Below are 26514 nucleotides of genomic sequence, written 5' to 3'. Positions count from 1 at the left end.
TATTCAATACAGATTACATATCAATTTCAATGTGTTTGCTTTGACTTATAACGAGAGACATTGTGATAAGTACTTTCCCTCCCCAACATGGATGGCTGGGTTCGTTTATGTAAATTAAGCTAGATTTTAATTCTATCAGGAGGACGGCCCTGTTCTCTACCCAATAAAAACGGACCGCCGCTGACACCTGGTTATAAACACAGGAAGGATTCCAAAGTCCTAATCAGAAATCAGTAGAAAAAAACGAAGACGCATCTGCAACAGACACACGGAGGCAGGCGCGATGACTTCCAGTAAAATCGAACTCCCTGGTGAAGTGAAGACCGACGCCGATGCCGCTGCGCTCATGGCATCTCTCCAGCTGATGCCCTCGCCGGTGCCCAACGCGGAGATCAAGTACACCAAGGTCTGTGAAACAACTTAAACCTTTACTCCGAGTCACATATTATGTTCAATGTATCATATCTCTTCTATTGTGCAGAACATTTCCCCCCTAAAGGTATTTGTCTGTAGATGATAGACACAATTTTCAAAGTGTGTAACTGCCCAATGTAGCCAATGTCTTTGCGCACAGTACAGGTGATTGAGTCCGGTTTAAAATGTTCATTTAAGTTTTGGATTTACCCTCGTAAAATTTGTTTCAGATCTTTGCTCACATTCATTGCTCAACTCATAGCATATAATACAGCTCATCAACATGTGGCGTACAGTATGTGTGAAACTTTTCTAAAAGTTATCACATACGGCCACATCGAGTGTTTTCCAAGGCATGTTTGAATGATTAACAGCGTTGCCAACATAATTATATTGCACAGGTGGTTTTTATTTCACTTTTATATTCACCATGACTCATATAGTCTGTATGTCATCTGCAGTGGCTACAATGAATAGTATTTATCACAGGTGACAGCAGTCATTTAGTGAAGGTCAGCATTTTTTCAGATAGAATGTTGTCGTTACGCAATTTTGTCCAGATAGAATAACCTGCCGTTACGTGATTGATAATAAACGCATGTTATTAACTATTTATTGATTATAAACATGATTCCCAGGTATCTTATATCACTTGCATACAAATACCTTTGTTGCTGTGATTCATTCACACCTGTCATTTCAAAAGACGATTGAATTGAAAATGTTCACTTTGGAAGACATTTTTGTTGTAAAAATCCATGGTTTGGTCTGATATACATTTGACAGGCCTATTATCATATTTTATCTTAAGTGTGCTTTTTTTCGTTTCAAAATATGTATTTAAACTAATTGTATTCAATCATATCAAAGCTTGAACATAAAATGAGGAGGGTCTTGTTTTTTTTCCCCTGGTTTCAGAACCCCTTACGCATGTTGTAAAGTCTATTCATTTTACTATGATTCAGAATAAGTTATTAGATTCACGGAATTAATTGCAAAGTCGTGGTGTTCTAGTCCATTATTGTCCTTAGAAGTCCGCATGACTCTTCTGACCTCATGCAAAATTACGCAAGAACACTTGATGAAATGTGAAGACGTATTTCAATCATAAGTCTCATGTTTCCTACATGTTTTATGTTATGTGTACTCTATAGCCTAGACATTGTATTTGCATGGTATTTGATTCGATTTTTGTGCCGTTACACTTGTGGTTGGTTATTATGGGCTCCGTTGGCGTTTAAGTAGGCCTACACAGCAGGAATCAGACTCCAAGTGCTTCCTCTGAAAGTGTCATATTTTTGGTCATTATTGTTTGCACATTTTAGGCTTGCATTTTGAGGATTTCATTAATGAGAATAATATAGGCCCTGTGATGTCAGTATAGGCCCAGTATAGGCTGTTTCTCAACTCCCCCTTTACTTAATGCTGGTATACATTTAATCAAATCACTAGGACCTGACTGTAGAGTCACCATCCAAACATGTATAATAATGTGGATGTTTGTCTGTTTGCTGTAGCATGGTTCCTTCTGCAGTTTGAAATCCTATGCTTTTATTGCCATGAGTGTGAGTAAAGGGCACTTCTTATTGAGGAGAGCTCCATAACAGCACAATATGAAGTACAGTGTTGTAATCAGTGTTAGTCTCACACCTCGTTGTTGTAAGTTCAAAGGGCACTTCGCTGAGGAAACAAGCAACTTACAGTGGTCTACTCGCCATAAGAGGAGAACTGGTTTAGCATGCCTGCCTTATGTGCACAGTCATGCTATCAGCTCTGCTTCCCTCTCTCCCTCTCTCTACCTCCCTCATGCTTAGTATTATTTAAAAGAATGCACGCAAAGGGTGGAATGTTTAGGAGAATCTTTAGGAAGCGCAGGCCTTGGTGAATTAACCCCCAGGAATTTGAATCCTCCAGTCCCTGTTGGTTTGGTGGACATGGGGGGCAGGAGATCACTGATTTATGGCCACCCCTGACGCAGGCGCTCCTCTCCTCACACCCTGTTCATGTTCTATCCACCCCACCGCCTGCCTGCCAGGGGGAGAATGAACACTGTGAGCAGGGTCCTTAGCTAGAAGAGAACTGGCCTTCTGGACTGTGGGCGCATGCTCTCTGTGTAGCCCTACGCATTCTTCCACTCCTTGTAGGCTAGTTGTGTGATGTGCCTCTGCCTTTTGCAGCCAGACGTCCAGTAGAGAGCTGAGAATGAACATGCTTGTAACGCAGCTCCTTTACACTCAGGGTTAGAATTGTTTCCTTGGTCTCACGTGAGCTTGAGTATGTTGATGTTTTTTCTACTTACTGTAAAACATGATCATTGATAAGTGAATATGAATACAGTTTGAGATAGTCACTATGGATGGGCATGTATTTTTTTCAGTCAACAGTTTTGTTTTGCAAATGGATGTTACTAATAGTGTGTCCTTAAAGATAGGGCCATAGTATGTTTAGCACCAACAGTGACTGTAGAGAGGTGTGAGATAGAGAGGTGTTATCGCCATAGACGCTTTGCCCCTTGTCCCTTTCACTGAGCTATGAACTGTTTGGCGTCAAAGAGACATTTGTGTGAACTTGTCAGTTAAGCTATCTCCCTCCCTGCGTGGGATTGTGCAGATCAGTGAAACTTTGGAAGGTCTGCTCAGGTCTCCCTTTGCTTTGTTAATTAAAAAAATCTAACTTTTCACACCCCGCTCTCCTGTAGCTACAGCCGTAGAAAGAGGACGCTTGGGTCTCTGTTCCTCGATCTACCCTACCCCCACTTCACCATAACTTGTGGCCTGAAACCAGCTGGGTAGTAAGACACTAAGTTAGTATAAAAACATAGCATTTGAATGGTCACAGGAGAGTCGGCTTTAGAGCTCTCCGTCTGTGAGGTAGTCCACAGGGCTGATAGCACCACGAAGGAAGCCATAAATGAACCTACCCTGATGGGCATTTATTGATGATTTTAGCTTTTTGCAGAGCGGGGAGAGAGAGGAGAAGGATCAACTGTGTGGTGTATAGTTAATGAATGGAGACAGAGCCAGTGTTCTCAGGGTTTTAGGGGGTGATTTCTCTGGCCCGGGTGGCTTCTCACACCGCTCAATGATTAGGAGTCGTTAAACCAGACACCTAGAAGAATACATCTTTAGAGATGGAGGGAAGGAGCATTTCTGGCACATTCTCCTTCAAGTTGTTGAGAGAGACACCTGAAAATGCAAAGTTGAGGTCACAAAATGTGTTTGATTTGATACTTAGTGTGTATGATCCTGCATAATGTTTGAGCTGCCAAAAGGTACAGACATGTTTTCTGTCATTGTTTACTATAAAACTGTTATGCAGGGATTCCTCATTGTCAGTAGGACAGAGGTAGCTGTAGTTAATGGTAAACTGGAGTCACTGTAGCACGGTTGTAGTTTAGTGTACTTTTACAGATGTAGGATCTTGAGTTGAGAAAATAATCCTGCAGCAACAGGAGATTATTATGTGGATTATAATTCATGAACATTTTTGTAGGGGTTGATACATTTTTCGTAAGGGATAATCAAGTCTGAAATTTCAAAGTGGATATTACAAACTTCAGAAGCCTTTCTAAACTTTAAATACACCACAAGTTTTACTGTTCCATCATTGCAGTTCTCCTGTAACAGGGTGCTCAAATTAAGATCCTACACCTGTGAGCGTATATAGACTGTGGGGAATGAGGACTGTAAATCAGTGAATCCTGGCAGAGGAATTTGGGCCGTAATCCAAATAGGGTTTAATTTTCAACTGTGTCAAATGCAGTGAATCAGGAAGGGCTATGCGTATGCAACCTTCACAATGTTCAAACATTTAACTAGACGCAGTTGCCATGCTCATTATATAGCTTCCCAATGTAAATAATGGCTTTTATTTTCCAGATTGGCTTACGTTAACTGTTTTTTTTTAAACGAATTGTGCAATTGCTGACACTTTAGGCCTTAATAGGAATCTATAACCTGCATATTGAAGCGAGGAAGGGTTTTGTAAACTAATCTGTGAGAAGTCCAGTCAGTCAATGCGGATGAATGAAAGAGGCCCCATCAATCCGTCACTGATTGAGATAGTACAGATGAAGGCTGGGGCTCCCCAATGCTAGGTGCTGTCCACTGGGCTGTAAATTCTGGGCCTGTCTCACAGTGTGGGTCAGTGACCTGCCTTGCCAGAACCTGACCTGCACTTCTGGAGTTTTTCACTTCAAAACCACCATCTTACTGCGATGAACATCAAACAAACCCCAAGGTGGAGGACACTGGGAGACTGAATGATTTATCACAACTAGCACAGCGAGTGTTCACTTTTTCTTCTTATCTCTCCCTCCGATTCCCTCTCTTTCTCGTTTCACACTCTCCCCCCTTCTTTCTCTCCGACGCACAGTCACAAACGCAGTTATACACATCCCTGGTTGTGACAGGGTGAGCTTGCGGTACCATGAATATGTACGTCGGTGTGAAATGGCTGTTTGTGCAGTGAGTGTAAATTATCGTCTGAGCAGAGGCGTCAACATTGTGTCTCCTGTCTCTTAATCACTCTTTAAGGAAGCCCGGTGACAGGGAGGTTATCCCATTAACTTCTATACCTTAAGTCTTCAGGCCGGTTGACATGGAACGTGTAAATCCTTATGGTGTCATTGTGAAAAACTGCTGGCTCCATAAATCCTCTGATATCCATAAAAAGCTCTCCCCTCTAGAGAGTCTTAGATACACAGAGAGCAGAAGTCTGCCAGACATGAAGTCATAGTCACCAGGCTCCAGTCACCCCTTATCACTAGTGGATCACTGTAGTTATATTCTACCCAGATGACATTTATTTGTGTTAATTCTCCCACTGACAGAATGTAGTGGAAGCATATAATATTTTATTCTTACATCAATGTAATATTTTGATCATTTGAACCCTTAGAAAAATATGGTTAAGTCTTTCAGTCTTAAAGGCTTATGCTCTTTATGAAAATCTGGGATTTGATATCCCTAATATTATTTTATGAAATTAGGCTATTTCTTTAACGCATATATTTATTGAATTAGGATAAATGTTATGTTTGAAATCTGCACAGATGATACAGCTGATTGAAAGACAAACTCAGGGTACCTCAGTGAAAGTGTCAATCTCAGACTCTGTAGACATTGGCACCACATGGCGGCTTAGAAGAGTCTGTGCCACCCAACTCCAACTCCCGCATGTTCCATCCATTTGAACAAATGACAATTCATATTCAAACACAGTTTCCTATTGAATTTCTGTTTCTTGCGTTAAGGAGTGAGGGGGAACAGATTCAACTTTCTCACCACACACACAGTCAAGACAAAGATGTTTGCCAGTCGGTGACAGCGGGGTCGTCCCCTCCACACCCAGGAGAGCAGGGTGGCATTGTCTCCGGTTGTGTGAATGGAAAACATGAAGGTTCTATGGTGTCAGGAGGACTGGGGAAAAAACACCAACTGGGCTCCAGTTTCACATGCCCTCCCCTCACTTGTAACAGTAGTAATTATAAATGTCTTGAAACAGATCCAGAAAACAGAACGGAAATAGAGGTCCTGTGATAGGAAAGGATATGAAACTTCCTGTGCAGACGAAAGCTGCAGGTGCCCTGATCAGGATCCGTCTGGCTGTGGAATCTTGGCCTGCTGTGTATAAACATATATGTATGTTTTTAACTCTCTCCTGCCTCCTGAAAATGGACGAGAAATGAGTCCCATTAAATATTCCTTAAGCGTGTGAGCCATGAGAAGACGCTAGAGGCCAAACAGATGTTTTGCTGGCTGCTGTGAGTACTTTGGCATCCCCTGCCTGCCCTCACTCCCTAGTGCAGTTGTAGAGCAGCCTCCAGAGAGAGCCCAGTGGCAGATGAGAAATGGATCAGCAGGACTGCGCTTTGACTTCACTGAACTGACGGAACATTACTCTTTAGTTTCTCAATGTCTGCTGATTGCACATGTATTCCCAGGGGACTCCGCTGTATATCTACCCTTTGCTTGGTCGAGGCGATAACCACCTAGTCCCATTGCATTGAGAGCATGTTGTAGATAAGCAGAGCATATTTTTATATTGACAATTGTGCCCTTTATAGTGAACAATAGAGCCACGCTGATGTGATCAGAAACATGTATTCTGTAAACCTTGTATTCATTGTTGGCTTCAGGCACGCAAGTCTCATCATTTCATCAGCCAAACAGACAAGTACTGTCAGCAATGTGTGATTGACAGTTTTAACAGAAAAACATGGGGGTTGCTAAATGTTTGCAGCTGTCCTGTGGCCCATGCATAAAGTGTTGACCTATCTGCAGACTGTCCAGTTCCCATCCACGCCAGGCAGCTCTCTCTCTCTCTGTGTTGTAGGAGGATCAGATGTCACGGCTTCACCGGGAGCACAAACTCTGCCAACTTTCTGTAATACCAAAATGGCCTGCGTGTTTACCAAATAATAAGAAACCACACAGCTTGAAGCATTCCCTCATAAACACAAATCGAATGATTTCATTCAGTATAAAGGTTCTATGCATTTTTAGCAATTGTCTTCATGTTGGTGTTCTGTGAGAGGTCTGGATCCCACCACTTGTTTTCTTTCCTATTTGTACAATACACACAACATATAACTTTCCCATGTCAGTTATCATCTTAAAACAGGCTTTGGGACTAACATACAGTACCAGTCAAAAGTTTAGACACATCTACTCATTCTGGGGTTTTTCTTTATTTTGACTATTTTCTACATTGTAGAATAGTAGTAAATACATCAAAACTATGAAATAACACATTTGAAACATGTCGTAACCAAAAAAGTGTTAAACAAATCAAAATATATTTTAGATTTCAGATTTTTTTAAGTAGCCACACTTTGCATTGATGACAGCTTTGCACACTCTTGGCATTCTCTCAACCAGCTTCCCCTAGAATGCTTTTCCAACAGTCTTAAAGGAGTTCCCACATATGCTGAGCACTTGTTGGCTTCTTTTCCTTCACTGTGCGGTCCAACTCATCCCAAAACATCTCAATTGGGTTGAGGTCCGGTGATTGTGGAGGCCAAGTCATCTGATGCAGCACTCCATCACCATCCTTCTTGGTCAAATAGCACTTACAGGTGTGTTGGGTCTTTGTCCTGTTGAAAAACAAATGATAGTCTAACTAAGCTCAAACCAGATTGTCACGTTCGTTATAATGAATGGACCAAGGCACAGCGTGCGTAGAGTTCCACATGTTTTAATCAAAGAAACTCACCAAAACAAATACAGAAAACAAGTGAACCGTGAACTAATTGCAGTGTTAACAGGCACTACACAAAAACAAGATCCCACAAACAGGTGGGAAAAGGCTGCCTAAATATGATCCCCAATCAGAGACAACGATAGACAGCTGCCTCTGATTGGGAACCATACCAGGCCAACATAGAAAACGAAAAACTAGAAGGCCCACCCTAATCACACCCTGACCTAACCAAATAGAGAAATAAAAAGGCTCTCTAAGGTCAGGGCGTGACACAGATGGGATGGCGTATCGCTGCAGAATGCTTTGGTAGCCATGCTGGTTAAGTGTGCCTTGACAGTGTCACGAGCAAAGCACCCCACACCATCACACCTCCTCCTCCATGCTCCACGGTGGGAACTACACACGCGGAGATCATTCATTCACCTACTCTGCGTCTTCCAAAGACACTACGGTTTGAACCAAAAATCTCACATCACCGGTCTAATGTCCATTGCTCGTGTTTCTTGGCCCAAGCAAGTCTCTTATTATTATTGGTGTCCTTTAGTAGCGGTTTCCTTGCAGCAATTCAACCATGAAGGCCTGGGCCTCCCGGGTGGCGCAGTGGTTAAGGGTATTCTACTGCAGCGCCAGCTGTGCCATCAGAGTCCCTGGGTTTGTGCCCAGGCTCTGTCATAACCGGCTGCGACCAGGAGGTCTGTGGGGTGAAGCACAATTGGCATAGCGTCATCTGGGTTAGGGAGGGCTTGGTCGGTGGGGATGTCCTTGTCTCATCGCACACCAGCGACTCCTGTGGCGGGCCGGGTGCAGTGCACGCTAACCAAGGTTGCCAGGTGCACGGTATACCCTCTGACACATTGGTGCGGCTGGCTTCCGGGTTGGATGCGCGCTGTGTTAAGAAGCAGTATGGCTGGTTGGGTTGTATCGGAGGACGCATGACTTTCAACCTTTGTCTCTCCCGAGCCCGTATGGGAGTTGTAGCGATGAGACAAGATAGTAGCTACTACAACAATTGGATACCATGAAATTGGGGAGAAAAAAGGGGTAAAAAAAACATTCACACAGTCTCTGAACAGTTTTGATGTTGAGATGTGTCTGTTGAACTCTGTGAAGCATGTATTTGGACTGCAATTTCTGACACTGGTAATTCTGTAGCAGAGGTAACTCTGGGTCTTCCATTCCTGTGGCGGTCCTCATGAGAACCAGTTTCATCATAGCGCTTAATGTTTTTTTGTGACTGCACTTGAAGAAACGTTCAAAGTTCTTGAAATATTCCAGATTGACTGACCTTAAAGTAATGATGGACTGTCATTTCTCTTTGCTTATCTGAGCTGTTCTTGCCCATAATATGGACTTGGTCTTTTACCAAATAGGGCTATCTTCTGTATACCACCCCTACCATGTCACAACACAACTGATTGGCTCAAACGCATTAAGAAGGAAAGAAATTCCACAAATTAACTTTTAACAAGGCACACCTGTTAATTGAAATGCATTTCAGGTGACTACCGCATGAATCAGGTTGAGAGAATGCCAAGAGTATGCAAAGCTGTCATCACGGCAAAGGGTGGCTACTTTGAATAATCTAAAATATATTTTGATTTGTCAATTTTTTGGGGGGTTACTACATGATTCCATATGTGCTATTTCATAGTTGTGATGTCTTCACTATTATTCTACAAAGTAGAAAATGGTCAAAATAAAGAAAACCTTGAATGAGTAGGTGTGTCCAAATTTTTGACTGGTACTGTAGCTGTTATTTTTTTCATTTTGCTAGACTTGATTGGAGCTAAGACATGGTCAATTTATTTATAATGGCTCATTATCAAAGGCAGTGAGAGTACTTATATGGGGATAATGATTTGTATACAAATGAAACCGCCATGTGTGGTGAGAGCAAGGACACCACGGGGGGATGGGAAAAAACAAAAAGAAAACACATCATTTCAAAATTTGCACTTTTGCACTTGAGTTTCCATCTTAGTTTTCCCCGTTCATTTCTAAATGAACCTAAAAGCAATTTTAAGAAACGTTGAGAGTTGATTTAGTGTGCAGCCTTGTCATCTTAATCAACTCTCTGAATGGGACGAGACAAAAGTCTAACAGTCCCCTGAGCCCCGAGACGGCCGAGCCAAACGGTGGCTGATGGTTGTCCTTTTCTAGCCATGATTTAGATGGCTGCCTGGTCCACTGTTCCCCTGTTTTATCCCCTCTCCTTCGGTGGTGCCTTGTGAGAGGGGTTACGCCGTGCATAAAGCTACCCACGGACTGCATTCTTGTTCAGACTGTCGGGGCTGTCAGGGGGCTCCCCTGATTTAGGACGTTCCACTACAGTGGCCCCTATAAATTTTAAAACTAATTCCGTGCTCTATAGGGCTTTCTGTTTTTGTAGCAGGCCCTCAGCTCCTCGTCGTCACTGACACTTTTATGAAGTGCTCTTAATGAGAGTCAGATTAAAGGTGGCCCCCGATGGAAGGCGCCTGAGAACACTCAGCAAGGATGAACTGGAAGAGAACTCACTGAGAAGGCTAGGCTGGGGCTGGGAGAGAACTCACTGAGAAGGCTAGGCTGTGGCTGGGAGAGAACTCACTGAGAATGCTAGGCTGGGGCTGGGAGAGAACTCACTGAGAAGGCTAGGCTGTGGCTGGGAGAAAACTTACTGAGAATGCTAGGCTGTGGCTGGGAGAGAACTCACTGAGAATGCTAGGCTGGGGCTGGGAGAGAACTCACGGAGAAGGCTAGGCTGTGGCTGGGAGAGAACTCACTGAGAATGCTAGGCTGGGGCTGGGAGAGAACTCACTGAGAAGGCTAGGCTGTGGCTGGGAGAAAACTCACTGAGAATGCTAGGCTGTGGCTGGGAGAGAACTCACTGAGAAGGCTAGGCTGTGGCTGGGAGAGAACTCACTGAGAAGGCAAGGTTGTGACTGGGAGAGAACTCACTGAGAAGGCTAGGCTGTGGCTGGGAGAGAACTCACTGAGAAGGCAAGGCTGTGGCTGGGAGAGAACTCACTGAGAAGGCTAGGCTGTGGCTGGGGGAGAACTCGGTGAGAAGGCAAGACTGTGGCTGGGAGAGAACTCACTGAGAAGGCTGGGATGTGGCTGGGAGAGAGCCCACTAATAAAGTCTGGGATGTGGATGGGAGAGAGCCCACAGGGGGCCTGTGTCGATTCTGCTGTCTGAAATGACTGTGGGTCCACTTTGTGTGCTGTGCTGGGATGTGTTGGACGAGGACCCTCAGTGGGCCTGTTTCTATCTGTTGTGTGTGTGGGGAAGTGTTCAGGGCAGGCTAATACAGATTCATTGAAATGGTATACAAGCTTGTATGGTATGGCCCACAGAGTGGTACAGGCAGATACCGAACACCTGAACACTCAAACATGAGTTATTCATGTGCAAGGTTCTTCTTGTAAAGCAGACAACTGCAGGAGAGAGTGAGTGGGAGGGAGTGAGAGTGATGTCTGTGTGCTGAGTCTTGAATGGTTTCCAACCGAGCTGGCATTTTATACCTGCCCTAAAGTAAACACTCCTCACGGTTTACAGCCAATTAAATTGTGCTTAAGCCTCTAAGTTTACGTTGGTAAACATGTTGTAGAGCTAGAGAGGCCTGGGCCAGCGGGACACTTGAACCCTGCTTTCAGTTCTGCTCTCAGTGTATCTTTTCTCCCTCTCAAATAAAAGTATGGTAAGAGCACATGTGTATACAGGAGGATTTAAGCCAGCAGATGTTTTCTTAACACCCCATCTATCAGACAGACTGACATGAATTAAAAACAGTGTCTGAGGAGTCGCTGTGATAGACCAAAACATGTCAATAAGCCAACGGGACAGAGACATCTTTAATTTACCTTACTCTTACATAAGACACCCGTCACATTTGTATAATCAAATCACACCAGTTTGTTAGGGGGCTTTTAAAATTAAGCTCAGAGGACTGTTATTAAACATATTCACTCAGGCCAATTCCTTGAGATATGTACCATTTCTGTTATTTGTCTAAACATTTGTTTTTCTTTGGGTCTTTATTGAGCTTGAAAAGAGTCCGTTTGGAATCCCAGGTGGTTGTTTAACGGACGGCTTGCTTTAACGCATCACAGAAACCAAGTGTGGCCTGTGTTTTATGATCTCATAAACGAGCAGCGATGTTGTGAAACGTGTGTCTCTCTCTCTCTCTCTGTGTATACGTTTATGTATGTGTGTGCGCACGTGTTTGTGTGTGTGTGTGTGTGTGTGTATGAGGGAGTGAGGGGGTGAGGGGGTGTCTGGTGTCTGATAGGGATTTATATCTCCCCCACCTCTTTGTCTAGATGTTGGAGTACTCCCCAGAGAGCCATGCGGGGCAGGCAGGAATCTCTGTCCACATTTCCACAGATTCTTCCCTTTCCCTCCCTCCCTCCCTCCCTCCCTCCCTCCCTCCCTCCCTCCCTCCCTCCCTCCCTCCCTCCCTCCCTCCCTCCCTCCCTCCCTCCCTCCCTCCCTCCCTCCCTCCCTCCCTCCCTGCCTGCCTGCCTGCCTGCCTGCCTGCCTGCCTGCCTGCCTGCCTGCCTGCCTGCCTGCCTGCCTGCCTGCCTGCCTGCCTGCCTGCCTGCCTGCCTGCCTGCCTGCCTGCCTGCCTGCCTGCCTGCCTGCCTGCCTGCCTGCCTGCCTGCCTGGCTCCCTGCCTCTCTCCCTCCCTTACACAAGAACTGAGAGGCACTTGTAGGAGCCAGGCTCGCTCTCACTAGACTGTTTATCAGGAACTACCATTAGTTACGGAATAGGTTGTTTTTTTTGCACCACGGTAACAAAACAATACGTTTTTATTAAATAATATAACACACATTACCAATGATCCAACCTTACAATTATGCTCCCTCTCAAACTGATCCCAATAATCTAATCATGAAACACAGCACATTTTTAACAGCACATTTCTTATTTGATCAGGTAAATACTTCTGTCTTGATTCAGCAATTGTGTGCTGAGAAAACTGCACAAGTATAATGTTATACCAGGGCCCCTGTGCCTCTTTAGAGCAGGAATGGCTGAATAGGCTCTGGAGAGAAACAGAGCTGCTCCTGGAACCAGATTTTCCCTCTCACATGGGCCTCTCCATCCTGTGCACTGAACGCTGCATCTTTTCTCCCTGCAGATTTTCATCAACAATGAGTGGCAAGACTCTGTGAGCGGAAAGACCTTCCCAGTCTACAACCCTGCCAGCGGAGAACAGATCTGTGAGGTCCAAGAAGCAGAGAAGGTATTGTAGAAAATAAAAACAAATCTGTAGTTTCTGCATTCCCATATCTTATATTTTCAGAAATGAAAACACAGGTACTTTCCCTTGCAGTGTTTGAGGATTAGATGTTTGTTAGACAGAGCTACGCTTGGGTTTTCCACACATGTTTCCCACCACCTCTGTCCTGGCATCCTCTCCTTCATGCATTGTCCATGTGTGAGTTATGTGTCCAAAAAAATAAGGAAAGCAAACGGGTTGGGAGTTTAGTCTAATGTGGTTTGGTTCTCTGGCTCGGCTGTTCCTCCTCTCCTTTCCTAAATCAGCACCTCTGTGTGGAATAACTGAAGCAGAACAAGCCTTAAACATGCTAATGAAAGATCCATTAAGTATCATTCGGAATAGACAGACACATTTTATTTGTCTCAATGGAGGTGGAGAAACACCTGTTAACTGGATAAGGTTCTATCATTAAACTGTGTACTGGATACGGTTTCTCTGTTTCTCTACCTCAGGCTGATTCAATCATTCAACTGTTTCTCTTCTACAGGCTGATGTGGACAAGGCGGTGCAGGCGGCCCGGCTGGCCTTCACCCTTGGTTCAGTGTGGCGGAGGATGGACGCGTCAGAAAGGGGTAGACTGCTGGCTAAACTGGCTGACCTGGTGGAGAGGGACAGTGCCTATCTAGCAGTGAGTCTACCACAGTGCTCTAAGTCCAGATCCCAGACTTCTTTGTTTTTGCAACATGCTCAAAGGAACATACACTATACAGTTCAGATTCCTTGACTTTTTCACATTTTGCCACGTTACAGGGTTATTCTAAAATTGATTAAATAAATAGAAAATCCTTAGCAATCTACACACAATACCCCATAATGACAAAGCGAAAACAGGTCATGAGACACTTTTACAAATTTAAAAAATAATAAAAATGTATGTACCTATTTACATAAGTATTCAGACCCTTTGCTATGAGACTCGAAATTGAGCTCAAGTGAATCCTGTTTCCATTGATCATCCTTGAGATGTTTGAATTCCACCTGTGGTAAATTCAATTGATGGGACATGATTTGGAAAAGCACACAACTGTCTATATATATGGTCCTATAGTTGACAGTGCATGTCAGCGCAAAAACCAAGCCATGAGTTTGAAGGAATTTTCTGTACAGCCCCGAGACAGGATTTTGTTGAGGCTCAGATCTGGGGAAGGGTACCAAAATATTTCTGTAGCATTGAAGGTCCTAAAGAACACAGTGGCCTCCATCATTCTTAATTTGAAAAGGCATCACGTCTGGAGGAAACCTGGCACCATCCCTACGGTGAAGCACGGTGGTGGCAGCATCATGCCGTTGTAACAGTTTTGCTTCCGTCCCTCTCCTCGCCCCTACCTGGGCATGAATCAGGGAGCCTCTGTACACATCAACAACCTATCGCTCCACAAAAACTGCAGCCCTTGCAGACCAAGGGAAACAACTACTTCAAGGTCTCAGAGCGAGTGACGCCACCAATTGAAACTCTATTAGCGTGCAGCCTGCTAACTAGCTAGCCATTTCACACCGGTTACACTCACTCCCCTTTTGACCTCCTCCTTTTCTGCAGCAACCAGTGATCCGGGTCAACAACATCAATGTAACAGTATTGCTTCTGTCCCTCTCCTCACCCCTACCTGGGCTCAAACCAGGGACCCTCTGCACACATCAGCAACTGACACCCACGAAGCATCGTTACCTATCGCTCTACTAAAGCCGTGGTCACTACTTCAAGGTCTCAGAGCAAGTGACGTCACCGATTGAAAAGCTATTATCGCACACCCGCTAACTAGCTATCCATTTCACACCGGTTACACTGTGGGGGTGTTTTTCAGCGGCCGGGACTGGGAGACTAGTCAGGATCGAGGCAAAGATGAACAGAGCAAAGTACAGAGATATCCTTGATAAAAACCTGCTCCAGAACGCTCAGGACCTCAGACTGGGGTGAACGTTCACCTTCCAACTAGACAAAGACCCTAAGCACGCAGCCAAGGCAATGCACGAGTGGCTTCAGGGTAAGTCTCTGAATGTCCGTGAGTGGCCCAGCCAGAACCCAGACTTGAACACGATCAAGCATCTCTGGAGATACCTGAAAATAGCTGTGCAGCAATGCTCCCCATCCAACCTGACAGAGCTTGAGAGGATCTGCGGAGAAGAATGGGAGAAACTCCCCAAATAAAGATGTGTCAAGCTTGTAGCGTCATACCCAAGAAAAGACACAAGGCTGTAATTGCTGCCAAAGGTGCTTCAGCAAAGTACTGAATGGTTATATAAATTTGAAAACATTTCTAAAAAACAGTTTTTGCTTTGTCATTATGGAGTATTGTGTGTAGATTACAGAATAAATCCGTAACCTAACAAAATGTCAGCACAATAACTGTTAGTTGGGAGTTTCATGAAATGGGTTTCCATGCTCGAGCAGCCGCAAACAAGCCTAAGATCACCATGCGCAATGCCTAATGTCGGTGGGACTGGTGTAAAGCTAGCCACCATTGGACTCTGGAGCAGTGGAAACGCGTTCTCTGGAGTGATAAATCAAGCTTATCCATTTGGCAGTCCAACGGACAAATCTGTGTTTGGCAGATACCTGGAGAACGCTACCTGCTCGAATGCATAGTGCCAACTGTAACATTTGGTGGAGGAGGAATAATGGTCTGGGGCTGTTTTTCATGGTTCAGGCTATGCCCCTTACTTCCATTGAAGGGAAATCTTAACTCTACAGCATACAATGACATTATGGACGATTCTGTGTTTCCAACTTTGTGGCAACAATTTGGGGAAGCCCCTTCTTGTTTCAGTATGACAATGTCCCCATGCACAAAGAAATGGTTTGTCAAGATTAGTGTGGAAGAACTTGACTGGCCTCCATAGTCCTTACCTCAACCCCTCAACCCCATCGAACACCTTTGGGATGAATTGGAACGCCGACTGCGAGCCAGGCCGAATAGTCCAACATCAATGCCAAACCTCACTAATGCTTGTGTGGATGAATGGAAGCAAGTCCTGGCAGCAATGCTCCAACATCTAGTTGAAGAGTGGAGGCTGTTATAGCACCAAAGGGGGGAGCAACTCCATATTAATGGCCATTTAATGTACCACGGAAGATCAGAGAAGGATCTTCATAAGACCCCCTTAAAATATAAATGTGTCCATTTTTTACTGGAGATAATAATAATAATAACTTGAATCTTTAAGGCATTTTTCTAGATATCCTATGCCACTTTACATTAACATAAATGTTTTCAATTTAAAGCATATTTTTTCATTAATTATTATAAAAAAAGAACAGATTTAAAACAAACGTATTGTGACAGAGAGATGTCAGAACAAGGGGACTGTTTTAAAAGATGCCGGAGAAAAGCACTACGCTTTTGCCGATGTGGTTATAATAGTGTTAAATCAACCTAATAACCCTAAGTCTTAAAGGTTGATTTATAACTTATAGATACTGTAGCATGATGTTATTTATTCCCCCCCAGAGATAATGTTAAGACCAACTGTTTCTTGGAAAAAACAAAAAGACAAAGATTGTGTTTTAATATATATTTCTCTCCAGACTATAGAGTCCATGGACAGTGGGAAGCCTTTCCTGCCCACCCTGTTTGTGGACCTCCAGGGAACCATAAAGACGCTCAGATACTATGCTGGATACGCAGACAAGATCCATGGAACGTCCATTCCAATGGGTAAGTCTATTCCAACTCAGGCTTCCTGACTGTACGTTATGTAGCCAAAAGCACATTCTTATTCTCTTCAATTTCAACGAACTAGAACCCAGGCAGAATGTTACAGGTCAGAGGTATGCGGTGGATGCCAGTGCCAGGTGAAGATTACTAATTAGCTAGCAGCAGATAAGCGGAGCACCAGGCTTCTCTCTGGGGGCCTGTGGGACAGGAGATGAGCTGTGCTGAGGGCACAGAGGTGATGTGAGGGTAAATATGGCTGCTCCCTGGCCAGTTATAAATCTGAGCCTTAATGGTCGCCCTCCTGTTGAGACTGCCACCAGTGGAGCCCAGTGACAGGACTAAAGAGCGAGGGCCGCTGGCTGTTCTGGCTAATTTAAAGCATCGCAACGGGGAGTCTATAGGAGTTAGGACAGCCACTCCGCAGCTCTGTCATAGAGCAACCATTAGCTGGGCGAGGGGTTGGGTGGGTTGGGGTGGTGTTTGGGTAGTAGATGGTTCTCAGGGACCCACCTGAGGACCAGATGGGGTCTGCTCACTGAGGGCCTGGCATTAGAGAGTCTACATAAGTCATCCACATTCTTTTAACAGGCATGTTAAGTTATTGTTTAGTAGCCAAGAAAACAGAGGACCTAAGAAAGACAACCTCCTGAGACTAGCACTGTGGTCTGGTCGCTCTTCAAACAACTCTTGTGTTTCTTCACCAAAGCTTGTTCAGAGTTTGTCGTTAGCACTATTCCAATGTGCAGCAGTGTTACAGAGCAAACAAACAGAACTGTTTCTGTGGCCTGGATGATGTTGAGATGTCTTATCTTGGCCACCAGGGAAGATGAAGCAATTGGCCAGTCCACCCTTGGGCCTTAGTTCCAGGTCCAAGCTCCTCCTCCTCCTCTTCTCTGGAGCAATGCTTCATCAGCTGAAGCCTTAGCCATCCTGTTCTCATGAACATCACATAACTCTATTGTAATAAACACTGTTCAGTTTTCTACCACTCAATAGCGATTGTTATTACTACTGTTGTAGGGAACGAATAAACATGGCACACCCTCAACGAGTATCATCCTTTACTCTGGTAATGTAAGAGGAATGAAACTCTCCTTCCAACTTAACACCCACTGCTTTCTCCTGACTTTAGACAGAGTGACACGTATCATTTTGCTCAATGTAGCGTAACAAAAGAATGGTACTGTGTGATGTATTGCCTTTTTCGATCAACATGAATTGTGTTGGTAAAAAGCACAACAAGGACACCTGATGTTTTGATGTGTCATCCGGCCACTGCTCTGCTAATGTCTCATACATGCTCATTTCCCAAAGCCAGCTAGAGCAGAGGATAGTAACGAGCCTTGTTCTTGTGTGTTCCTCTACAGATGGAGACTATCTTACGTTCACTAGACACGAGCCCATAGGAGTGTGTGGACAGATCATCCCTGTGAGTGTGCCAGTTTGTTTTCTATTCAGATGGCTTGTCTCAGAGGACAAATCTAACAGTCACTCTCCCACATCTGCATAGCTTCCCACTCAATATGCAGAGAGAGGTGGATAGAAGGAAAGGTGCTGGGATGGTGGTGGTTGTGAGGTCTGGGACAGAGGCAGCCCTGTTGTTAAAACATATTGTGCAGGTTCCTGGAAGTCTCTGATGTGCTTATCAGTGAGTGTATATTTGGGTAAATCTGTTGGCAGGCTGAGAAAGAGACTGTGTCAGATCAGTATAAGCTCAGAGAGAGAGAGAGAGGGGAGGAGGAAGGGGTAGAGAGAGAAAGAGAGAGGGGGGGCACTATGAAAGAGACAAGGGACAGGAGGACAGAAGTAAGAACAGAGCATTGATTGTGCAAGAGCTTGAGGAAGCGTGTGTGGGTCTGTGCTGAGGCCTACTGGGGTTCAGTGTAAAGTAGAAATAACACCCGCCTGTGTAGTACCATGACACGCTCTAAGTACTGCACATGTGTTGCAATTTCCTTGTTTTCTCAGTGATGTGGGAAGAGAATAGATAGGGCGGGAGAACATTTCCTGTCATGACTACGTTGAGCAAGTGAAAGTGAGAATCTATGAGTGAGTAAGCAACGGAATGTGTGGGAGAGCAGGGAGAGCAGTCAAGAGTTATTGAGTATGAGTGAGCGCCCTTTGTCAAGAGTCTGATGTCCTGTGTGTGTGTGTGTGTGTGTGTGGGGGTGTTTATGTCTACAGTGGAACTTCCCACTGATGATGACTGCGTGGAAGCTAGGTCCAGCACTGGCCTGTGGGAACACGGTGGTCCTGAAGCCTGCTCAGCAGACACCCCTCACCTGCCTGTACATCGGATCTCTGGTCAAAGAGGTACAGTACAGCACAATCACCACAGTAACCCAATCCTTAGAGCCTCTTTATCCACATCCTCCATGTCTTCTCTCTGTGTTCGGCCTCTCCCATTCTCTGAAACAGTGTGTCTCTCTTGCCCCTTGTCTTTTTGATGTTCTGTCCATTCTCTCTGGTCTGCTGGTAGGGAGGTTGGGTTGGGTCCGGATTCCCCCACACTGCCTGTGGTTTTGCTTGGCTCTCCTGTCCTCTCCTCTAAAGCTTGTTTCCTCTCATATTGTTTTGACAGGCTGGGTTTCCACCGGGAGTCATCAATATTTTGCCAGGATTCGGGCCAACGGCAGGAGCTGCGATTGCTTCGCACATGGGCATAGACAAAGTGGCTTTCACAGGATCAACTGAGGTAATTTCCATGAACAAAGCCATTGACGGATAATCCACTGTCCCCATTGCTTTTTTTTAGTGACACAGTGACCAACATGTGCAGAGCAGCAGAGATGGAGGGCTTTGTAATTAGGGGACATTGGGTTCCTGTATTGAAGTCTAAATAACAAACAAACAGGTGCTTACATAAGCTGCGTGCCTTGTCATTACTTCTCACCACAGGGGGATCAGAGGTGAGCAGTCTGCTGCTGGACTTTACTACACACACACACACTAATGTACACATACACACGCGCACACTAATGTACACATACACACACACACACACTAATGTACACATGCACACACACACACTAATGTAAACATACACACGCGCACACTAATGTGTACACACACACACACTAATGTACACATTAACACACACATCTACACTTCACACACACACACACACACACACACACACACACACACACACACACACACACACACACACACACACACACACACACACACACACACACACACACACACACACACACACACACACACACACACACACACACACACACACACTAATGTACACATTAACACACACATCTACACTTCACACACACACACACACACACACACACACACACACACACACACACACACACACACACACACACACACACACACACACACACACACACACACACACACACACACACACACACACACACACACACACACACACACACTAATGTACACATTAACACACACATCTACACTTCACACACACACACACACACACACACACACACACACACACACACACACACACACACACACACACACACACACACACACACACACACACACACACACACACACACACACACACACACACACACACACACACACACACTAATGTACACATTAACACACACATCTACACTTCACACACACACACACACACACACACACACACACACACACACACACACACACACACACACACACACACACACACACACACACACACACACACACACACACACACACACACACACACACACACACACACACACAGACCAGTCACAGACAAACTGGCTCATAAGTGTCCCAGCCAGTGTAGTGACAACCTGCTACTGTACCTTACAGACATTGAGTTGTCTATTTGTTTTCCCTAGGAAAAACAGCCGCCTTCATAGACAGTGGAAAAATGTTGATGGAAAACTAGGAATGATCGACCATGTTAGACAGTGAGCATTAGGAGATGTTGTGGTTGGATTGCATTCCTCCGTCTTGTGTGATCAGTCAGAATGACTGCCAATTCCATTCATGTAGATCATTTTATAAACATCTGTTATTGCTAACCACAAATGTACCCCCTCAGGCAGTAAGAGCACCTACAGTAATCTTAACATAATTATGAAGCGCCATAAACCGATGGATTTGATATGTTTTGAAATGACCTGCGTATATATCACGTGTATCTGTCGTAAATGAAACAGGGTTTTGTAGTGTTTAGAGAAGCCCTAGAGTTTATAGTGTCTTTGCTTTGACTCTGGAGATCTGTTTGGAGAGAAAGGGAGGAGAGTGACTGTTTGTGTGTGGTATTCAGCACCCACCAACACTGCTGCGCATGTGCAGATATAATAGATTGCTCTTGGTGATAAGGGGACAAACAGAAACACTGTAACCAAAGCAAACTCACATAATATGGAGAAAAACATTTATTTAAATTGTGTGGTTGAATCAAATCCGGGCCTTTATTGAGAATATAAGGGATTTGTTTATTTATTTATTTTTGTTGCAACATCTCTGTCAAGCCCTGTACGGATGACAAAGACCCAGATGTCCAAATCATCTGAACGGTTGTTAATGAGAACCTGAATGCAGTAATACAGTTAATGAGGGTGAATAGGGTTTCAATTGATCCTCAGAGTCCATTCATGCAGCCCGAACTTAAGTCATTTAATAATTTGATCAATGCTCCATTGCCTAACCAATGAACATCCACAGGGCTTTCTCCGCCATCACTGTACATGCTACCAGGCAGCACACACATACTTCCTCTTTTTTATTTTTTAACCATCGGAGGTTACAGAACATTTCCCCAAAAAGTGGCCAGTTGTCTTTAACTGCTTTCTCTGTTGTTGTTTCCTGTGATCTGGAGTCAATTACAGAGTGGATGAAGCGCTGCTGTGAGAGAATGTAGATGCCCAGACTGTGAGTCACCTTGGGTTTCAGTCACACCGGGCGAGAGGGGACAGTGGACACAGCCTCCCCTGAGAGGCTGGAGGGGGTAGAGGGGGTAGATGGGTAGAGGCTTGAAGGGGGGTGTGGTTTCAGGTGGCCATTGAGTCAGCGGTCCCTCATCCTTGTACTCACACACACTCAGGGCTGTGACTCTCCACAGTAGCGGCGCAAGTGGGAGCCAGCGCACCGTGTCTCCTTTACACTTCAGTGTAACGTCATGTTAGTCAGCACCCCTTGAGCCCCGCCATCAAAGAAAGCGACAGCCAGGACAGCTTTAGAGAGCGTGCTGCCTGCCTGCTGCCTGCCTGCCAGAGGAAGGATTGTCCTGCTGTTCCTATTACACAGCTGCTCTACCACTCCAACCAGAACACTCAGCAGGCTGCCCTGCTCATTTCCTAACACAGAATAACGCATTCTGGCAATATTGGGAAAGTGAGACATTCCAGTGTTAAACATTGTTCGTGCGAAGAGATGAGACATCACTCTTTTCCACTGGGGGGACTCCCTCTATCTTCTCCCAGCGCTGGTCTTCTCTCTATCTCCTGGAAAATAAAATCATGTGTGTCAGTGACTCCTGGGTGGACAGGAAGTGTGCTTGTTGGTTTATGGTTATGAATGTTGCTCGCTCTCTTTCTCAGGCTTGTCTCTATTTAATAAGGGTGTATCTCATCTCATGGTGTTGAGAAATAATGTTGGGGTCAATACAATACATCAGTATAATAAGAGCAGCTGGGCAGACTCAAATACTTGCAAGCGATTCATTTTCACTGAGAGCTCACGCTATGCATTACTAGAGAACCACTGTTTTTACACGTCTCCACTGTGTGAGTCTGGAGGGAGATGGGAAAGGGCTGTGGAATTCAGCAGTATTTGGATAATGGTGAGAGCACTTTTGATGAGGGGGAAATTGTGAACAGAGAAGTCGAAAGGAAAGCTCCTGCTGCTGTTTGATAAACACTCCCAACTCCTCAGATCATCCTCAGCATTCAGTGATGCCAGCCAGGGCAGTGTAGGCCCACGTTGCACCAAACAGGCATCACTTTACAACTGATCACAGTTAGGTGTTTCAATGTGCCACACGCCCAGGCTGCTGCTGCCACCCACACAACCTGTGGTTGCTTCTTCCTGCGCTTGATTTAAGAAGAGATGCTGTTCGCTGCTGAAACATCACTTTCTTTTTCTGCTGAAGCCTCCCAGAACCTGTAATAGATATTTTGGCTGTGTGTTTGGCACACTCGTGTTTCAGCGGGCCCAGTGGTCCCTTGTTTTGGGCCTAACCAACCTGCTAAGCTATTTAATGGCTGCATCCATTTAGTGATCCGGCCACAGGTCTGCTTGTGTCTGCGTGAGTAAACTAAACCCAAGCCCTGTTTCCTCCCCAGGTCGGCAAGCTGATCCAAGAAGCAGCTGGGAAGAGTAATTTGAAGAGAGTAACCCTGGAGCTAGGAGGAAAGAATCCCAACATTATTTTTGCAGACGCTGATTGTAAGTTTGATGACACTGTTTTATTAGTTCCTCCCGTTTCCCCATAGGTGGTCGTCCAGATGGAAGCAGGGGTTCCCTATGTGGCATCGCCTGATTTGAAAATGGGGTCGCGAGAGAAAGGCTGATATAAAATATGCGCTAGATTGTGATTGTAATAAACAGAGCCATATCTTTTTTTCCCCTGCAAATTTGGCTCTATCTTTTAAGCTTCAAAATATTATGAGCCCATCACTGTTTCCCCCTACAATGCCCACAAGCTGTGCAGGACTCATTAGAACAGAGTGGACAAGACCAGGCAATAAATCAGACTGGGGGAAAATATTTTGATATCAAAATGGGGTCGTGGGACAAAAAAGTTTGGGATCCCCTGCCTTAAAGACATTGTCTTGATAGAGGGCAGAGGGGGATTATTTACAATGTTTTTGTCCAATAATTTAGTCTGACATGCAAAATGAGACAGTGGATGTGTCCACATGGAGTGAGAGCTCTTGCATCTTCAAAAGCTTCCGCTGGGCTTCACAGGGCTGTGAAAACCAATGGATGGATGGCTCTCATGTTAGCTCTAAGTGTCTCACTGAACTGGGGGTGCCGGGGCTTTCAAATGCTTTCAGCAGCCGCGAATGGGACTCCCCAAGGCCCGTAAATCAGGAGAATGGAACCTGCCGCGGCCGCCTGCATCAGCCCGAGACCCATAAATCACTGGGCTCCGTTAACCCCTTGCGTGCCATGGCAGAGGCCTGTCGCTCAGGTGTCAGATAGCAAATGTGCAGCATAGAGAATACCTGGACAGTGATAGAAAACATTCTGACCATGATTGTGCATGTGTAGTGTATGTGCATTAATGATATTCGCTTTTAATTAATGTAATTTATAAGAACCATATGGAATTTCATCAACATTTTTCAATATGTAATAATGTACTACCACATGCCGCTAAAATGAACTGTATACTGAGCCCCCTCTTACTCTTCTTCCTCTTCCTCAGTGGATCTAGCTGTGGAGCAGGCCCACCAGGGAGTGTTCTTCAATGCAGGCCAGTGCTGCACTGCAGGCTCTCGTATCTTCGTGGAAGAGCCCATTTATGAGGAGTTTGTGCGCAGGAGTGTGGAGAGGGCCAAGAGGAGGACAGTAGGAAGCCCCTTCGATCCCACCACAGAGCAGGGTCCACAGGTGAGGATAGAGGGCCATAGACCCTGCAAGGGAGGGAGGAGTCAAACAATACCCTCTATGTCAAAACATATCAGTTATCGACACAATATGTGCATGACCAAATATAATGTATTTTATTTACTGTATGTTAAATATGCTCTTTTGGCTTTCCTTCTTGCTTCGTCCTTTAACTTTCTCCTCTCCTCTCCTCTCCTCTCCTCTCCTCTCCTCTCCTCTCCTCTCCTCTCCTCTCCTCTCCTCTCCTCTCCTCTCCTCTCCTCTCCTCTCCTCTCCTCTCCTCTCCTCTCCTCTCCTCTCCTCTCCTCTCCTCTCCTCATCTCTATCTTAATCCAGATCAGCCAGGAGCAGCAGAGCCGCGTGCTGGAGTTTATTCGAAGTGGCATCAGTGAGGGAGCCAGGCTGGAGTGTGGAGGCAAAGCCCTGGGCTTGAAAGGATTCTTCATCGAGCCCACTGTCTTCTCCAATGTCAAAGATGACATGCGCATCGCAAAAGAGGAGGTACGGTGGTACACTGACTGACTGGTACACTGAATGACTGATGCAAAGTATGACTAAAACTCCCAGTATGACTGAAACACAGTATGACTTTCCATGCCCTATGATTTTACGGAAGGTGGTTTCCAAATAAGTTAAAATGTCTATTAATGGCCTTGCCCCCCACATACTTAATGGTGTGACTAAGCAAGGATGTCATCATGGAATGTTTCAACATGTCATCTTACACATACTGCTGACTGTCCACTCCAGATCTTTGGACCAGTTCAGCAGATCATGAAGTTCAAGACTATTGATGAGGTGATTGAAAGGGCCAACAACACAGAGTACGGCCTGGTGGCAGCTGTGTTCACCAGCGATATCACCAAAGCCATGACCATCTCCACAGCCATGCAGGCTGGCACCGTCTGGTAAGACCCTCTCATCATCATAACTATCTATGTGTCCCTGGTTAACCCCATAGATCGTATAAAAGGTTGACTCATATTACTGTAGCTTTTTAAACGATAGCTCATACAGTATTCAACTACACTTCCCTCAGCATGCTCTTCATTTACCCAGTCTTAACCAGCATTACCATTCAACACAATTATTAAACAATGCAGAAGAATCAAAAGCTGATGTTTGATGTATGTTTTGTGTATTTAGGATAAACTGTTTCAATGCCCTGAGCACGCAGTGTCCATTTGGAGGATATAAGATGTCTGGCAACGGGCGTGAATTGTAAGTATTATTTTCTGGTTCCTAGCCCACTGTCTGAAAGTGTTTGACTAAAGCCAAGCAAGTATTCCTGTAAACTGTGTGCTTACAATAGAGAAAAGTTTGGTTGCAAAATATTCCCAAATGAAGCTTTGTACAATAAGCTTGCTACAGTTCATTAGAAATCTGTTTCAACTGACTTTGTGTGTGTATGTTTGCAGGGGGGATTGTGGCCTGAAGGAATACTCAGAGGTGAAGACCATCACCATAAAGATCTCAGCCAAGAACTCCTAAGGCGGCCGGCCACACTACACGTAGTGGAGGAGGACTTCCTCTGAGGCGCACCACTGACCCTCTGGGTGTCTGTCTGTGGTGGTAAAACACACTGATCATCCCAACTAGCCATGACAATGGGCAACTAACTCTATTGGCTGTGAAAACTCCCTGCCCCCTCCTCTCCCTCACCTCCCATGGGCATTCCTCACATCAACATCAGCTGTCTCCATCAGCTCGGTGTCCACTGGCGGTCTCAAGTTCACACCAAACCTAACCTCAACCTACTGCCATCACCCACCTCCTCCACTAACCACACTAAAGCACTCGGAGAGACGATGGGAGAGGCTACTCTGTTCACGTCCCCCCCAAAACCCCCCTAACCCCCAGGAGACACTCACAGACTTAAGCACCGCACCTCCATCCCTGCTTTGCCCCATGTCAGCTAATCATTGTAGCGTGTTGGGAGGCAGTGTGGTCGTGTTGTGGGGTATCATTGTCAAACCTCCTACTGTATGTCATTATGTATCATTGCTTTTATTTGCCAGGTAACATTCATGGAAGCATATTAGCTCATTCCAAGACCACTGAAGCTCTCAACCTCAGAAATGAATGGATGAGTCCATTGAAACTGTTAATTAGAATTTGCAATTGTTGACATCTAATTGTTCATGTTTTTATTTGAACTTTTACCACTTAACACTGTATGTCAATGTATGATCAATGTAAACGTGAAAACAAAAATGGTTAACCTCTTAAAATAATTTTAGTTATACCTGCTAAGAAGAGGAGTAATGTATTTTAATCATAATGTAAGTTTCTTATCGATGTCCATCTATGTTCATGTTTATACAATTATGTACTATGAAATTATAAGATATAAAAAATGGACCATAGATTTTTTAGTAAAAATGTTTTTTTTTCTCTCAAAAA

At 44.9% G+C, this 26514-nt stretch overlaps 1 protein-coding gene across 1 annotated transcript; it reads left to right on the top strand.

Annotated features, from left to right (window-relative positions):
- Positions 1-203: 203 nt before the first annotated feature.
- LOC124035724 (retinal dehydrogenase 2-like) lies at positions 204-26514 on the top strand. Its single transcript, XM_046349336.1, has 13 exons — positions 204-406; positions 12743-12847; positions 13374-13514; positions 16410-16539; positions 17907-17968; positions 18724-18852; positions 19121-19234; positions 22842-22944; positions 23930-24114; positions 24448-24612; positions 24862-25019; positions 25258-25332; positions 25530-26514. The coding sequence occupies exons 1-13, from the start codon at positions 284-286 to the stop codon at positions 25600-25602; spliced, it is 1563 nt and encodes a 520-aa protein (XP_046205292.1). The 5' UTR covers positions 204-283; the 3' UTR covers positions 25603-26514.

The sequence above is a fragment of the Oncorhynchus gorbuscha genome, linkage group LG05 (genome assembly GCF_021184085.1).
Source record: "Oncorhynchus gorbuscha isolate QuinsamMale2020 ecotype Even-year linkage group LG05, OgorEven_v1.0, whole genome shotgun sequence".
Classification (NCBI taxonomy): domain Eukaryota; kingdom Metazoa; phylum Chordata; class Actinopteri; order Salmoniformes; family Salmonidae; genus Oncorhynchus; species Oncorhynchus gorbuscha.
This window is presented reverse-complemented; position numbering and strand designations above follow the sequence as displayed.

Bases quoted from the DNA above. Each gene is read 5' to 3' on its own strand.
- LOC124035724 (XM_046349336.1), top strand. From the start codon at position 284: ATGACTTCCAGTAAAATCGAACTCCCTGGTGAAGTGAAGACCGACGCC. The intron at 16,540-17,906 runs GTAAGTCTATTC...GTTCCTCTACAG, and splicing joins TGGAACGTCCATTCCAATGG to ATGGAGACTATCTTACGTTC. The intron at 25,020-25,257 runs GTAAGACCCTCT...TTGTGTATTTAG, and splicing joins ATGCAGGCTGGCACCGTCTG to GATAAACTGTTTCAATGCCC.